The sequence below is a fragment of the Scyliorhinus torazame genome, chromosome 16, assembly GCF_047496885.1.
Source record: "Scyliorhinus torazame isolate Kashiwa2021f chromosome 16, sScyTor2.1, whole genome shotgun sequence".
Taxonomy (NCBI): Eukaryota; Metazoa; Chordata; class Chondrichthyes; order Carcharhiniformes; family Scyliorhinidae; genus Scyliorhinus; species Scyliorhinus torazame.
The window spans coordinates 88811064-88825726 of NC_092722.1; the positions used below are offsets into that span (position 1 = coordinate 88811064).

The following is a 14663-nucleotide window of genomic DNA, read 5'->3' on the forward strand; positions in this document are numbered from 1 at the left end:
AGAGTTGGGGACAGAGAGAGGGGGGCACAGAGAGAGCCGGGGACACAGAGAGAGAGAGAGAGGGAGGGAGAGAGAGACATCTCCCATTCAGGGAGGTATATATTTTGTCATTCCTGGGACCCTGATTCAGGGCTGGTTCAAGCCTAAGCTCCACCCTCCACACCAGGTCAAGAATGGAGCCTGGGGCCTCTCAGCACCTTGTGTCTGGGCCATCAGGGTACCACGATGGGCTGTGCAGTGTGTACCAGGGGCTAGGGTGGAAGCACAAAGTTTTCCCACGAGCATTCGAACTTCAGAGTTTTATTGAGAGTTCCATCCTCGAACGTGCGGCATTGGCGCGGAGCGTTACACAGACGTCAAAGAGCTGCTGGCAGGCAGGGAATGGACGCCGTCGCAGCCTGGTGTCGTCGTCACTTCTTTCTCCGGAACTCCTGTTTGGCCACCACCCCCTCAACCCGCAACTCCTGTCAAGACAAAGACAACATGAGCAGCTTCAGAGAAGGACCGGCCTATGCCCCAATAATCCTGATGCCTGCAGGCCCAGAGGGGCGCAATCTCCGATCGCGGGACACAGTGTCCGCGCCGTCGTGAATGCCAGATTGGCTTCAGCAGTCACAGGATGTGGAATTTTACGCTCGTTGAAGAGACCGGAGAGGTCAGTCTCACTTCCTGGCGCGCACTGGGGGCGGCGCCACCCGTCCATGCGCAGTGGCTTTGCGGAACGCGCCGGCCCCGACGCAACATGGCACGGGGGTTCTGGGCCGGACGCGCAACAAAGTAGGCCCGGGGTGGGGTTGGGGGGGGGGGGGGGGGGGAGAGGCCGGCCCACCGATCGGTGGGCCCCGATCGCGTACCAGATCCCATCGAGCCCACCTCCCCTCCCCCCAGAGCCCGCGCCCCCGACCCTTCACGCAGAGTTCCGGCCAGCAGCGACCAGGTGTGGACGACGCCGGCGGGACTCTGCTTTTTCCGCGCGGCTGCTCGGCCCATGCGGGCCGGAGAATCGGCGGCCTGGCCTCGTACAGCGGCCCGCAACCGGCGCCGCGCCAAACGCGCCGGCGCAAATGGCGCGACTCTCCACACCTCAGAGAATCGCGCGCCGCCGTCAGGGCGGTGTGGCGCAGGGCTGGGAGAATCGCGCCCTAGTTCCCAAACAAAATGATCAGTCCTTGTGGGCCAACGTGAGACCGATAGACCATGCCTTGTGGCTCAGCCTGAGCCAAAGACCAGGCCTTGTGGGACAGCCTGAGGCATATAGACAAGGCCCTGGACAGCCTCTGGCCTATAACCTGAGACCTACAAACAGGCCTTATGGGCATTATGAGGCCGATCGACAAGATAACATGAGTCCTATAGACCAGGCCTGGGACAACCTGAGGCCCATAGACTAGGCTCTGGATAACCTATAGGCCTCCTAATAGTTTATAGGCCTCCTAATAGTTCTAGGGATGTAGAGGAAAGGATGGCGAAGATGATTCTGGATATGAGTGAAAGTAACAGGGTAGTTATTATGGGAGATTTTAACTTTCCAAATATTGACTGGAAAAGATATAGTTCGAGTACAATAGATGGGTCGTTTTTTGTTCAGTGTGTGCAGGAGGGTTTCCTGAAACAATATGTTGACAGGCCAACAAGAGGCGAGGCCACGTTGGATTTGGTTTTGGGTAATGAACCAGGCCAGGTGTTGGATTTGGAGGTAGGAGAGCACTTTGGGGACAGTGACCACAATTCGGTGACGTTTACGTTAATGATGGAAAGGGATAAGTATACACCGCAGGGCAAGAGTTATAGCTGGGGGAAGGGCAATTATGATGCCATTAGACGTGACTTGGGGGGATAAGGTGGAGAAGTAGGCTGCAAGTGTTGGGCACACTGGATAAGTGGGGCTTGTTCAAGGATCAGCTACTGCGTGTACTTGATAAGTATGTACCGGTCAGACAGGGAGGAAGGCGTCGAGCGAGGGAACCGTGGTTTACCAAGGAAGTGGAATCTCTTGTTAAGAGGAAGAAGGAGGCCTATGTGAAGATGAAGTGTGAAGTTTCGGTTGGGGCGATGGATAGTTACAAGGTAGCGAGGAAGGATCTAAAGAGAGAGCTAAGACGAGCAAGGAGGGGACATGAGAAGTATTTGGCAGGAAGGATCAAGGAAAACCCAAAAGCTTTCTATAGGTATGTCAGGAATAAGCGAATGACTAGGGAAAGAGTAGGACCAGTCAAGGACAGGGATGGGAAATTGTGTGTGGAGTCTGAAGAGATAGGCGAGATACTAAATGAATATTTTTCGTCAGTATTCACTCAGGAAAAAGAGAATGTTGTGGAGGAGAATGCTGAGCCCCAGGCTAATAGAATAGATGGCATTGAGGTACGTAGGGAAGAGGTGTTGGCAATTCTGGACAGGCTGAAAATAGATAAGTCCCCGGGACCTGATGGGATTTATCCTAGGATTCTCTGGGAGGCCAGGGAAGAGATTGCTGGACCTTTGGCTTTGATTTTTATGTCATCATTGGCTACAGGAATAGTGCCAGAGGACTGGAGGACAGCAAATGTGGTCCCTTTGTTCAAAAAGGGGAGCAGAGACAACCCCGGCAACTATAGGCCAGTGAGCCTCACGTCTGTAGTGGGTAAAGTCTTGGAGGGGATTATAAGAGACAAGATTTATAATCATCTAGATAGGAATAATATGATCAGGGATAGTCAGCATGGCTTTGTGAAGGGTAGGTCATGCCTCACAAACCTTATTGAGTTCTTTGAGAAGGTGACTGAACAGGTAGACGAGGGTAGAGCAGTTGATGTGGTGTATATGGATTTCAGCAAAGCGTTTGATAAGGTTCCCCACGGTAGGCTATTGCAAAAAATACGGAGGCTGGGGATTGAGGGTGATTTAGAGATGTGGATCAGAAATTGGCTAGCTGAAAGAAGACAGAGGGTGGTGGTTGATGGGAAATGTTCAGAATGGAGTACAGTCACAAGTGGAGTACCACAAGGATCTGTTCTGGGGCCGTTGCTGTTTGTCATTTTTATCAATGACCTAGAGGAAGGCGCAGAAGGGTGGGTGAGTAAATTTGCAGACGATACTAAAGTCGGTGGTGTTGTCGATAGTGTGGAAGGATGTAGCAGATTACAGAGGAATATAGATAAGCTGCAGAGCTGGGCCGAGAGGTGTCAAATGGAGTTTAATGTAGAGAAGTGTGAGGTGATTCACTTTGGAAGGAATAACAGGAATGCGGAATATTTGGCTAATGGTAAAGTTCTTGAAAGTGTGGATGAGCAGAGGGATCTAGGTGTCCATGTACATAGATCCCTGAAAGTTGCCACCCAGGTTGATAGGGTTGTGAAGAAGGCCTATGGAGTGTTGGCCTTTATTGGTAGAGGGACTGAGTTCCGGAGTCGGGAGGTCATGTTGCAGCTGTACAGAACTCTGGTACGGCCGCATTTGGAGTATTGCGTACAGTTCTGGTCACCGCATTATAGGAAGGACGTGGAGGCTTTGGAGCGGGTGCAGAGGAGATTTACCAGGTTGTTGCCTGGTATGGAGGGAAAATCTTATGAGGAAAGGCTGATGGACTTGAGGTTGTTTTCGTTGGAGAGAAGAAGGTTAAGAGGAGACTTAATAGAGGCATACAAAATGATCAGGGGGTTGGATAGGGTGGACAGTGAGAGCCTTCTCCCGCGGATGGATATGGCTGGCACGAGGGGACATAACTTTAAACTGAGGGGTAATAGATATAGGACAGAGGTCAGAGGTAGGTTCTTTACGCAAAGAGTAGTGAGGCCGTGGAATGCCCTACCTGCTACAGTGGTGAACTCGCCAACATTGAGGGCATTTAAAAGTTTATTGGATAAACATATGGATGATAATGGCATAGTGTAGGTTGGATGGCTTTTGTTTCGGTGCAACATCGTGGGCCGAAGGGCCTGTACTGCGCTGTATTGTTCTATGTTCTATGTTCTATTAACCTGAGGACTATAGACCAAGCGCTGGGTAACCTGAGACCTGTAGACAGGCTATGTGGGCAACCTGAAGCCTATAGACAAGACCTAAGACAACCTGAGACCTATATACCAGACATTGTGGGCAACATGAGTCCTATAGGCCTGGGAAACCTGAGGCCCATAGACCAGACCCTGGATAACCTGAGGTCTATAAACCAGACCCTGTGGACAATCTGAAGCCTATAGGACAGACTCTGGACAACCTGAGGCCTATAGATCAGGCCTGGGACAACCTGAGACTCATAGACCAGGCCCGGGACAACCTGAGACCCGTAGACCAGGCTGAGTCAGCCTGAGGCCTAAATTCCAGGCCTTGTGGGCTACATGAGGCCTACAGACCATTTCCCAGCCAACCTGAGGCCTATAGACCAGGCATTGTGAACAACCTGAGGCCTATAGACAAGGCGACCTGGGCATCATGAATCCTATGGACCAGGCCTGCGACAACCTGAGGCCTGTAGAGCAGGCACGGACAACCTGTGGCCTATAGACCAGGCCTCTTTGGGCAACATGAGGCCTATGAACCAGGCCAAAGGCAACCTGAGGCCCATAGATGAAGCCCTAGATAAACTGAGGCCTATAGACAAGGTCTTGTGAGAAACTTAAGGCCAAGAGACTAGACCTTGTGGATAGCCTGGGCCTACAAACCAGCCCTGGGCAATCTAAGGCTTAGTGACCAGGCCATGTGTGCAATGTGAGGCCTATGGACCAGGCACTGGAAAACCTGAGATCCATAGATCAGGTCTTGGAAAACCTGAGTGCTATAGACCATGCCCTGGACAGCCCAAGGCCTGTAGACCAGGCTTTATGTTTAACATGAGGTCTATAGACCAGGCCTTGTGGCAAGATGAGGCCTATAGAACAGGCCTTGGACAACCTGAGGCCTAAACCTGGACATCACGGTAGCACAAGTGGATCGCACTGTGGCTTCCCAGGTTCAATTTCCCGCTGGGTCACTGTCCGTGCGGAGTCTGCACGTTCTCCCCATGTCTGCGTGGGTTTCCTCCGGGTGCTCCGGTTTCCTCCCACAGTCCAAAGACGTGCAGGTTAGGTGGACTGGCCGTGATAAATTGCCCTTAGTGACCAAAAAAAGGTTAGGAGGGGCTATTGGGTTATGGGGACAGGGTGGAAGTGAGGGCTTAAGTGGGTCCGTGCAGACTCGATGAGCCAAATGGCCTCCTTCTGCACTGTATGTTCTATGTTCTAAAGACCAGACCCTGGATACACTAAGGCCTATAGATGAGACCCTGGACAATCTGAGGCCAATAGACCAGGCCTTGTGGGCCAACATCAGGCCTACAGACAGGGCTGTTGACTCTAGACATGGAGGCAGCTCAACATCACCTTTGTTAATGGGGATGGGCATTAAATGCTGGCCTAACCAGCGAAGCCCCACGTCCAAAGAAACAAGCAAAAATAGAGCTGGACCAATGTCAGGACTGGGCAAGGTGAAGCCAATAAAAAGGAGTCTGGGACACATCAGCTCCAGAGACAGATCCTGGGATAATGTTAGGCCTGGAGACCAAGTCAGGGATTCCAGGGTGGTTACGGTCTTGCCGTGGGACCAACTGAGGCCTTCAGACAAGGCCATAGGCAATGTGAGGCTTAGAAAAAGGGTTCATGGACACAGAGATGCCGATAGACAGGATCTGGGCATCAAGAATCCCACAGGACCAGCCTGGGAAAATGTGAGGCTTAGAGACCAGACTTGGTCAAATGTGTTGCCTACAGCAACAGGCTTGGGGCATTCAGCAGCAGATAGAAGATGCCTGGGCCTCAGGAAACCTATAAACAAGGCCTGGACCATGGTGAAGAATAGAACGCCCTGACTAACATGGGGCCCAGAAAATAGGCCAGGAAAACAGGATGCTCTACAGATGATAGGGAGAATGCAAATGGGCCTCCAGGGCCTCTTCTCTGACGGTGAGGACGTTTTAGCGATACAATCACTCACCAGGTGAAGAGTGTTTCCCTCGAGCCAGTGGGTCCAACCTCGGTCTCTCTTCTCGCCCCTCTGTGAGCAGATCAGTCGATCACCGTCCCAAGAAATTGTTGTCTGGAAATGAAATGGTGAAACTCACAAATCCCAGAAGAAATTGCGGCGCTCCCTCGGTACTGACCCTCCGACAGGGCAGCTCTCCCTCAGTACTGACCCTCCGACAGGGCAGCTCTCCCTCAGTACTGACCCTCCGACAGTGCAGCACTCCCTCAGTACTGACCCTCCGACAGGGCAGCTCTCCCTCAGTACTGACCACCTGACAGTGCGGCACTCCCTCAGTACTGACCCTCTGACAGTGCAGCGCTCCCTCAGTACTGACCCTCCGACAGGGCAGCTCTCCCTCAGTACTGACCACCTGACAGTGCGGCACTCCCTCAGTACTGATTCTCTGACAGTGCAGCACTCCCTCAGTGCTGACCCTCCGACAGGGCAGCTCTCCCTCAGTACTGACCACCTGACAGTGCGGCACTCCCTCAGTACTGACCCTCCGACAGTGCAGCACTCCCTCAGTACTGACCCTCAGACAGTGCGGCCTCCCTCAGTACTGACCACCTGACAGTGCGGCACTCTTTTAGTACTGACCCTCCGACAGTGCGGCATCCCTCAGCACTGACCCTCCGACAGGGCAGCACTCCCTCAGTACTGACCCTCCGACAGTACGGCGCTCCCTCAGTCCTGACCCTCCGACTGTGCGGAGCTCCTTCAGTACTGACCTTCTGAAAGTGCAGCGCTCCCTCGGTACTGACCCTCTGACAGTGCAATGCACCTCCAGCACAGATCCTCTGACAGTACGGCCTTCCCTCGGTACTGACCCATTTTGAGAGCAGCGCTCGCTCAAAACTGACCTTCGATCAGTTACTCAATCAAGGACAATGCAATACTCCTTCATTACTGACCCTCCGACAGTGCGGCGCTCTCTCAGGACTGACCCTCTGACAGTGCGGCACACCCTCAGTACTGACCTTCTGACTGTGCGGCACTCCCTCAGTACTGACCCTCCGACAGTGTGGCCCTCCCTCAGAACTGACCCTCTGACAGTGCGGCACTCCCTCAGTACTGACCCTCTGACAGAGCGGCGCTCCCTCAGTGGTGACCCTCTGACAGTGCGGCGCTCCCTCAGTACTGACCCTCTGACAGTGTGGCGCTCCCTCAGTACTGACCCTCTGACAGTGCGGCACTCCATCAGAACTGACCCTCTGACAGTGCGGGACTCCCTCAGCACTGACCCTCTTACAGTGTGGCACTCCCTCAGTACTGACCCACTGACAGTGCGGCACTCCCTCAGTACTGACCCTTTGACAGTGCGAGGCTCCCTCAGTACTGACCCTCCAACAGTGCAAAGCTCTCTCAGTACTGACCCTCTGACAGCGTGGCACTCCCTCAGTACTGATCCTCCGACAGTGCAGGGCTCCCTCAGTACTGATCCTCTGACAAAGAACAAAGAACAAAGAAATGTACAGCACAGGAACAGGCCCTTCGGCCCTCCAAGCCCGTGCCGACCAAACTGCCCCACTAAACTACAATCTTCTACACTTCCTGGGGCCGTATCCTTCTATTCCCATCCTATTCATATATTTGTCAAGATGCCCCTTAAATGTCCCTATCGTCCCTGCTTCCACCACCTCCTCCGGTAGCGAGTTCCAGGCACCCACTACCCTCTGCGTAAAAAACTTGCCTCGTACATCTACTCTAAACCTTGCCCCTCTCACCTTAAACCTATGCCCCCTAGTAATTGACCCCTCTACCCTGGGGAAAAGCCTCTGACTATCCACTCTGTCTATGCCCCTCATAATTTTGTATACCTCTATCAGGTCGCCCCTCAACCTCCTTCGTTCCAGTGAGAACAAACCGAGTTTATTCAATCGCTCCTCATAGCTAATGCCCTCCATACCAGGCAACATTCTGGTAAATCTCTTCTGCACCCTCTCTAAAGCCTCCACATTCTTCTGGTAGTGTGGCGACAAGAATTGAACACTATACTCCAAGTGTGGCCTAACTAAGGTTCTATACAGCTGGAACATGACTTGCCAATTCTTATACTCAATGCCCCGGCCAATGAAGGCAAGCATGCCGTATGCCTTCTTGACTACCTTCTCCACCTGTGTTGCCCCTTTCAATGACCTGTGGACCTCTACTCCTAGATCTCTTTGACTTTCAATACTCTTGAGGGTTCTACCATTCACTGTATATTCCCTACCTGCATTAGCCCTTCCAAAATGCATGACCTCACATTTGTCCGGATTAAACTCCATCTGCCATCTCTCCGCCCAAGTCTCCAGACAATCTAAATCCTGCTGTATCCTCAGACAGTCCTCATCGCTATCCGCAATTCCACCAACCTTTGTGTCGTCTGCAAACTTACTAATCAGACCAGTTACATTTTCCTCCAAATCATTTATATATACTACAAACAGCAAAGGTCCCAACACTGATCCCTGTGGAACACCACTGGTCACAGCACTCCAATTAGAAAAGCATCCCTCCATTGCTACCCTCTGCCTTCTATGGCCTAGCCAGTTCTGTATCCACCTTGCCAGTTCACCCCTGATCCCGTGTGACTTCACCTTTTGTACTAGTCTACCATGAGGGACCTTGTCAAAGGCCTTACTGAAGTCCATATAGACAACATCTACTGCCCTACCTGCATCAATCATCTTAGTGACCTCCTCGAAAAACTCTATCAAGTTAGTGAGACACGACCTCCCCTTCACAAAACCGTGCTGCCTCTCACTAATACGTCCATTTGCTTCCAAATGGGAGTAGATCCTGTCTCGAAGAATTCTCTCCAGTAATTTCCCTACCACTGAAGTAAGGCTCACCGGCCTGTAGTTCCCGGGATTATCCTTGCTACCCTTCTTAAACAGAGGAACAACATTGGCTATTCTCCAGTCCTCCGGGACATCCCCTGAAGACAGCGAGGATCCAAAGATTTCTGTCAAGGCCTCAGCAATTTCCTCTCCAGCCTCCTTCAGTATTCTGGGGTAGATCCCATCAGGCCCTGGGGACTTATCTACCTTAATATTTTTTAAGATACCCAACACCTCGTCTTTTTGGATCACAATGTGACCCAGGCTATCTACACCCCCTTCTCCAGACTCAACATCTACCAATTCCTTCTCTTTGGTGAATACTGATGCAAAGTATTCATTTAGTACCTCGTCCATTTCCTCTGGCTCCGCACATAGATTCCCTTGCCTATCCTTCAGTGGGCCAACCCTTTCCCTGGCTACCCTCTTGCTTTTTATGTACGTGTAAAAAGCCTTGGGATTTTCCTTAACCCTATTTGCCAATGACTTTTCATGACCCCTTCTAGCCCTCCTGACTCCTTGCTTAAGTTCCTTCCTACTTTCCTTATATGCCACACAGGCTTCGTCTGTTCCCAGCCTTTTAGCCCTGACAAATGCCTCCTTTTTCTTTTTGACGAGGCCTACAATATCACTCGTCATCCAAGGTTCCCGAAAATTGCCGTATTTATCTTTCTTCCTCACAGGAACATGCCTGTCCTGTATTCCTTTCAACTGACACTTGAAAGCCTCCCACATGTCAGATGTTGTATTGCCCTCAAACATCCGCCCCCAATCTATGTTCTTCAGTTCCCGCCTAATATTGTTACAATTAGCCTTCCCCCAATTTAGCACATTCATCCTCGGACCACTCTTATCCTTGTCCACCAGTACTTTAAAACTTACTGAATTGTGGTCACTGTTACCAAAATGCTCCCCTACTGAAACATCTACCACCTGGCCGGGCTCATTCCCCAATACCAGGTCCAGTACCGCCCCTTCCCTCGTTGGACTGTTTACATACTGTTTTAAGAAGCCCTCCTGGATGCTCCTTACAAACTCCGCCCCGTCTAAGCCCCTGGCACTAAGTGAGTCCCAGTCAATATTGGGGAAGTTGAAGTCTCCCATCACCACAACCCTGTTGTTTTTACTCATTTCCAAAATCTGTCTACCTATCTGCTCCTCTATCTCCCGCTGGCTGTTGGGAGGCCTGTAGTATACCCCCAACATTGTGACTGCACCCTTCTTATTCCTGATCTCTACCCATATAGCCTCACTGCCCTCTGAGGTGTCCTCTCGCAGTATAGCTGTGATATTCTCCCGAACAAGTAGCGCAACTCCGCCTCCCCTTTTACATCCCCCTCTATCCCGCCTGAAACATCTAAATCCTGGAACGTTTAGCTGCCAATCCTGCCCTTCCCTCAACCAGGTCTCTGTAATGGCAACAACATCATAGTTCCAAGTAGTAATCCAAGCTCTAAGTTCATCTGCCTTACCCGTAATGCTCCTTGCATTAAAACATATGCACTTCAGGCCACCAGACCCGCTGTGTTCAGCAACTTCTCCCCGTCTGCTCTGCCTCAGAGCCACACTGTCCCTATTCCCTAGTTCTCCCTCAATGCTCTCACCTTCTGACCTATTGCTCCCGTGCCCACCCCCCTGCCATACTAGTTTAAACCCTCCCGTGTGACACTAGCAAACCTCGCGGCCAGGATATTTATGCCTCTCCGGTTTAGATGCAACCCGTCCATCTTATACAGGTCACACCTGCCCCGGAAGAGCTCCCAGTGGTCCAGATAACGGAAACCCTCCCTCCTACACCAGCTGTTTAGCCACGTGTTTGTCTGCTCTATCTTCCTATTTCTAGCCTCACTGGCACGTGGCACAGGGAGTAATCCCGAGATTACAACCCTCGGCACTCCCTCAGTACTGACCCTCCGACAGTGCAGGGCTCCCTCAGTACTGACCCTCTGACAGTGCGGCGCTCCCTCAGTTTGTAGCCTGTGTTACTGGGCCAGTGTCTGTGTTCATGGGACTGAATCTGAGCGTCTCTGTGAGAGAGATCTGAGTTATCTTTCCAAGCATGTCCTCCTGCTCAGGGCTCACCCTCAGCTCCTCCAACAACAACTGCACCCTCTCCATCCCTCAGTCACTGAGCCACAGTGGCACTGACCTGCAGGATGTTACTCTGTCAGAGAGAGATACCAACAGCAGAGAGTGTGGGAATAGTACAGAGAGAGAAATGCAGAGAGAGAGAGAGGGAGGCAGAGAGAGAGAGAGACAGAGAGAGAGAGAGGGAGAGAGAGAGAGAGGGAGGCAGAGAGAGAGAGAGACAGAGAGAGAGAGAGGGAGAGAGAGAGAGAGGCAGGCAGAGAGAGGGAGGGAGGCAGGCAGAGAGAAAAATAGAGGGAAGCAGGGAGAGAGAGCGAGAGAGAGAGAGGGAATCAGAATGAGAGAGAGAGAGAGGCAGAGAGAGAGAGAGTGAGACTGGCAGGGAGAGAGAGGGGCAGAGATTAGAGAGGGAGGCAGAATGAGAGCGAGGGAGGCAGGGTGAGGGAGATGGTGTAGGAAGGCAGGATGTGGGAGGCAGGATGAGGGAGGCAGGGGGAGGGAGGCAGTGTGAGGGAGGCAGGGTGAGGGAGGTGGGTGAGGGAGGCAGGGTGAGGGAGGCAGGGCGAGCGAGGTGGTTGAGGGAGGCAGGGTGAGGGAGGTGGGTGAGGGAGGCAGGGGGAGGGAGGGAGGCAGGGGGAGGGAGGCTTGGAAGTGAGGCAGGGTGAGGGAGGTGGGTGAGGGAGGTGGGTGAGGGAGGCCGGGGGAGGATGGCAGGGGGAGGGAGGTAGGGGGAGGGCGACAGGGCGAGGGACGTGGCTGAGGGAGACAGGGGAGGGAGGTGGGTGAAGGAGACAGGGGGAGGGAGGCAGGGTGAGGGAGGCAGGGGAGGCAGGGGAGGGAGGCAAGGGGAGGGAGGTGGAGGAGGGAGACAGGGGGAGGGAGGCGTGTGAGGGAGGCAGGGTGAGGGAGACAGGGGGAGGGAGGCAGGGGGAGGGAGGTGGGTGACGGAGACAGGGGGAGGGAGGCAGGGGGAGGGAGACAGGGCGAGGGAGGCGGGTGAGGGAGGCAGGGGGAGGGAGGCAGGGGGAGGGAGGTGGGCGAGGGAGGTGGGTGAGGGAGGCACGGTGAGTGAGGCAGGAGGAGGGAGGTGGGTGAGGGAGGCAGGGGGAGGGAGGCGGGCGAGGGAGGTGGGTAAGGGAGGCAGGGGGAGGGAGGCAGGGGGAGGGAGGCGGGGGGGAGGTGGGTGAGGGAGGTGGGTGAGGAAAGCAGGGGGAGGGAGGCAGGGGGAGGGAGGCAGGGAGAGGGAGGTGGGAGAGGGAGGTGGGGGAGGGAGGGAGGTGGGGGAGGGAGGGAGGGGGAGGGAGGTGGGTGAGGGAGGCAGGGGGACGGAGGCAGGGCGAGGGAGGCGGGTGAGGGAGGCAGGGTGAGGGGGACAGGGGGAGACAGGTGGGGGAGGGAGGCAGGGGGAGGGAGACAGGGCGAGGGAGGCGGGTGAGGGAGGCAGGGTGAGGGGGACAGGGGGAGACAGGTGGGCGAGGGAGGTGGGTGAGGGAGGGGGGGGGGGAGGCAGGGCGAGGGAGGTGGGTGAGGGAGGGGGGGGGGGAGGCAGGGTGAGGGAGACAGGGCGAGGGAGGTGGGGGAGGGAGTTGGGCGAGGGAGGCGGGTGAGGGAGGTGGGTGAGGGAAGCAGTGTGAGGGAGACAGGGCGAGGGAGGTGGGGGAGGGAGGCGGGTGAGGGAGGTGGGTGAGGGAGACAGGGGGAGGGAGGCAGGGTGAGGGAGGCAGGGTGAGGGAGGCAGGGAGAGGGAGGCAAGGGGAGGGAGGTGGGGGAGGGAGACAGGGGGAGGAGGCGGGTGAGGGAGGCAGGGTGAGGGAGACAGGGGGAGGGAGGCAGGGGGAGGGAGGTGGGTGACGGAGACAGGGGGAGGGAGGCAGGTAGAGGGAGGCAGGGGGAGGGAGGCAGGGTGAGGGAGACAGGGGGAGGGAGGCAGGGGGAGGGAGGTGGGTGACGGAGACAGGGGGAGGGAGGCAGGTAGAGGGAGGCAGGGGGAGGGAGACAGGGCAAGTGAGGCAGGTGAGGGAGGCAGGGTGAGGGAGACAGGGGGAGGGAGGTGGGGGAGGGAGGCAGGTGAGGGAGACAGGGGGAGGGAGGCAGGGTGAGGGTGGCAAGAGAGGGATGCAGGGGGAGGGAGGCAAGTGGAGGAAGGTGGGGGAGGGAGACAGGGAGAGGGAGGCGGGTGACGGAGGCAGGGTGAGGGAGACAGGGAGAGGGAGGCAGGGGGAGGGAGGTGGGTGATGGAGACAGGGGGAGGGAGGCAGGGGGAGGGAGGCAGGGGGAGGGAGACAGGGCGAGGGAGGCGGGTGAGGGAGGCAGGGTGAGGGAGACAGGGGGAGGGAGGAAGGCGGAGGGAGGTGGGCGTGGGAGGTGGGTGAGGGAGGCAGGGTGAGGGAGGCAGGAGGAGGGAGGTGGGTGAGGGAGGCAGCGGGAGGGAGGTGGGCGAGGGAGGTGGGCGAGGGAGGTGGGTGAGGGAGGCAGGGGGAGGGAGGCAGGGGGAGGGAGGTGGGTGAGGGAGGTGGGTGAGGGAGGCAGGGGGAGGGAGGCAGGGGGAGGGAGGCGGGGGAGGGAGGTGGGTGAGGGAGGTGGGGGAGGGAGGCAGGGGAGGGAGGCAGGGGGAGGGAGGTGGGTGAGGGAAGTGGGTGAGGGAGGCAGGGGGAGGGAGGCAGGGGGAGGGAGGCAGGGGGAGGGAGGCGGGTGAGGGAGGCAGGGGGAGGGAGGCAGGGGGAGGGAGGCAGGGGGAGGGAGGTGGGTGAGGGAGGTGGGTGAGGGAGGCAGGGGGAGGGAGGCAGCGTGAGGGAGGCGGGGGAGGGAGGTGGGTGAGGGAGGTGGGGAGGGAGGCAGGGGGAGGGAGGCAGGGGGAGGGAGGTGGGTGAGGGAAGTGGGTGAGGGAGGCAGGGGGAGGGAGGCAGGGGGAGGGAGGCAGGGTGAGGGAGGCGGGTGAGGGAGGCAGGGGGAGGGAGGCAGGGGGAGGGAGACAGGGCGAGGGAGGCGGGTGAGGGAGGCAGGGTGAGGGAGACAGGGGGAGGGAGGTGGGCGAGGGAGGTGGGTGAGGGAGGCAGGGCGAAGTAGGTGGGTGAGGGAGGCAGCGTGAGGGAGGTGGGTGAGGGAGGTGGGTGAGGGAGGTGGGTGAGGGAGGCAGGGTGAGGGAGACTGGGGTAGGGAGGTGGGTGAGGGAGGCAGGGGGAGGGAGACAGGGCGAGGGAGGTGGGGGAGGGTGGTGGGCGAGGGAGGCGGGTTAGGGAGGTGGGTGAGGGAGGCAGGGTGAGGGAGACTGGGGTAGGGAGGTGGGTGAGGGAGGCAGGGGGAGGGAGACAGGGCGAGGGAGGTGGGGGAGGGAGGTGGGTGAGGGGGATGGGTGAGGGAGGCAGGGGGAAGAGAGAAAGGACAAGGGAGACAGCGGGAGAGAGAGAGAGACAGATAGAGAGGGAAAGACAGCGAGAGAGAGAGAGAGACGCAGAGAGAGAGAGAGGTAGATGTGGCGACAGAGAGAGAGAGACAGAGACACAGACACAGGTAGACGGGAAACCACCACCTCAGCCATTCTTTCCGTCATTGTGGAGCTTCCTTAGAACTGCCCTTGCGACAGTGCGGCACTCCCTCACTGCTGACACTCAGACAGTGCGCCGCTCCCTCAGTGCTCACCCACCGACAGTGCGGCACTCCCTCAGTACTGACCCTCTGACAGTGCGGCACTCCCTCAGTGCTGACACTCTGACAGTGCGGCACTCCCTCAGTGCTGACCCTCTGACAGTGCGGCACTCCCTCAGTCTTGACCCTCTG

General features: G+C 56.3%; 1 protein-coding gene across 1 annotated transcript in view; it reads right to left on the reverse strand.

Moving 5' to 3' along the window:
• Nucleotides 1–284: 284 nt before the first annotated feature.
• The window catches only part of LOC140392936 (retinol-binding protein 1-like), a 130748-nt gene continuing 116369 nt past the window's right edge, over nucleotides 285–14663 (reverse strand). The window contains exons 3-4 of the mRNA XM_072478717.1: nucleotides 5947–6048; nucleotides 285–464 (exon numbers count right to left, since the gene is read on the reverse strand). Of these exons, the coding sequence (XP_072334818.1) occupies nucleotides 411–464; nucleotides 5947–6048 (156 nt within the window). The 3' untranslated portion in view covers nucleotides 285–410. The remainder of the gene's footprint in view (nucleotides 465–5946; nucleotides 6049–14663) is intronic.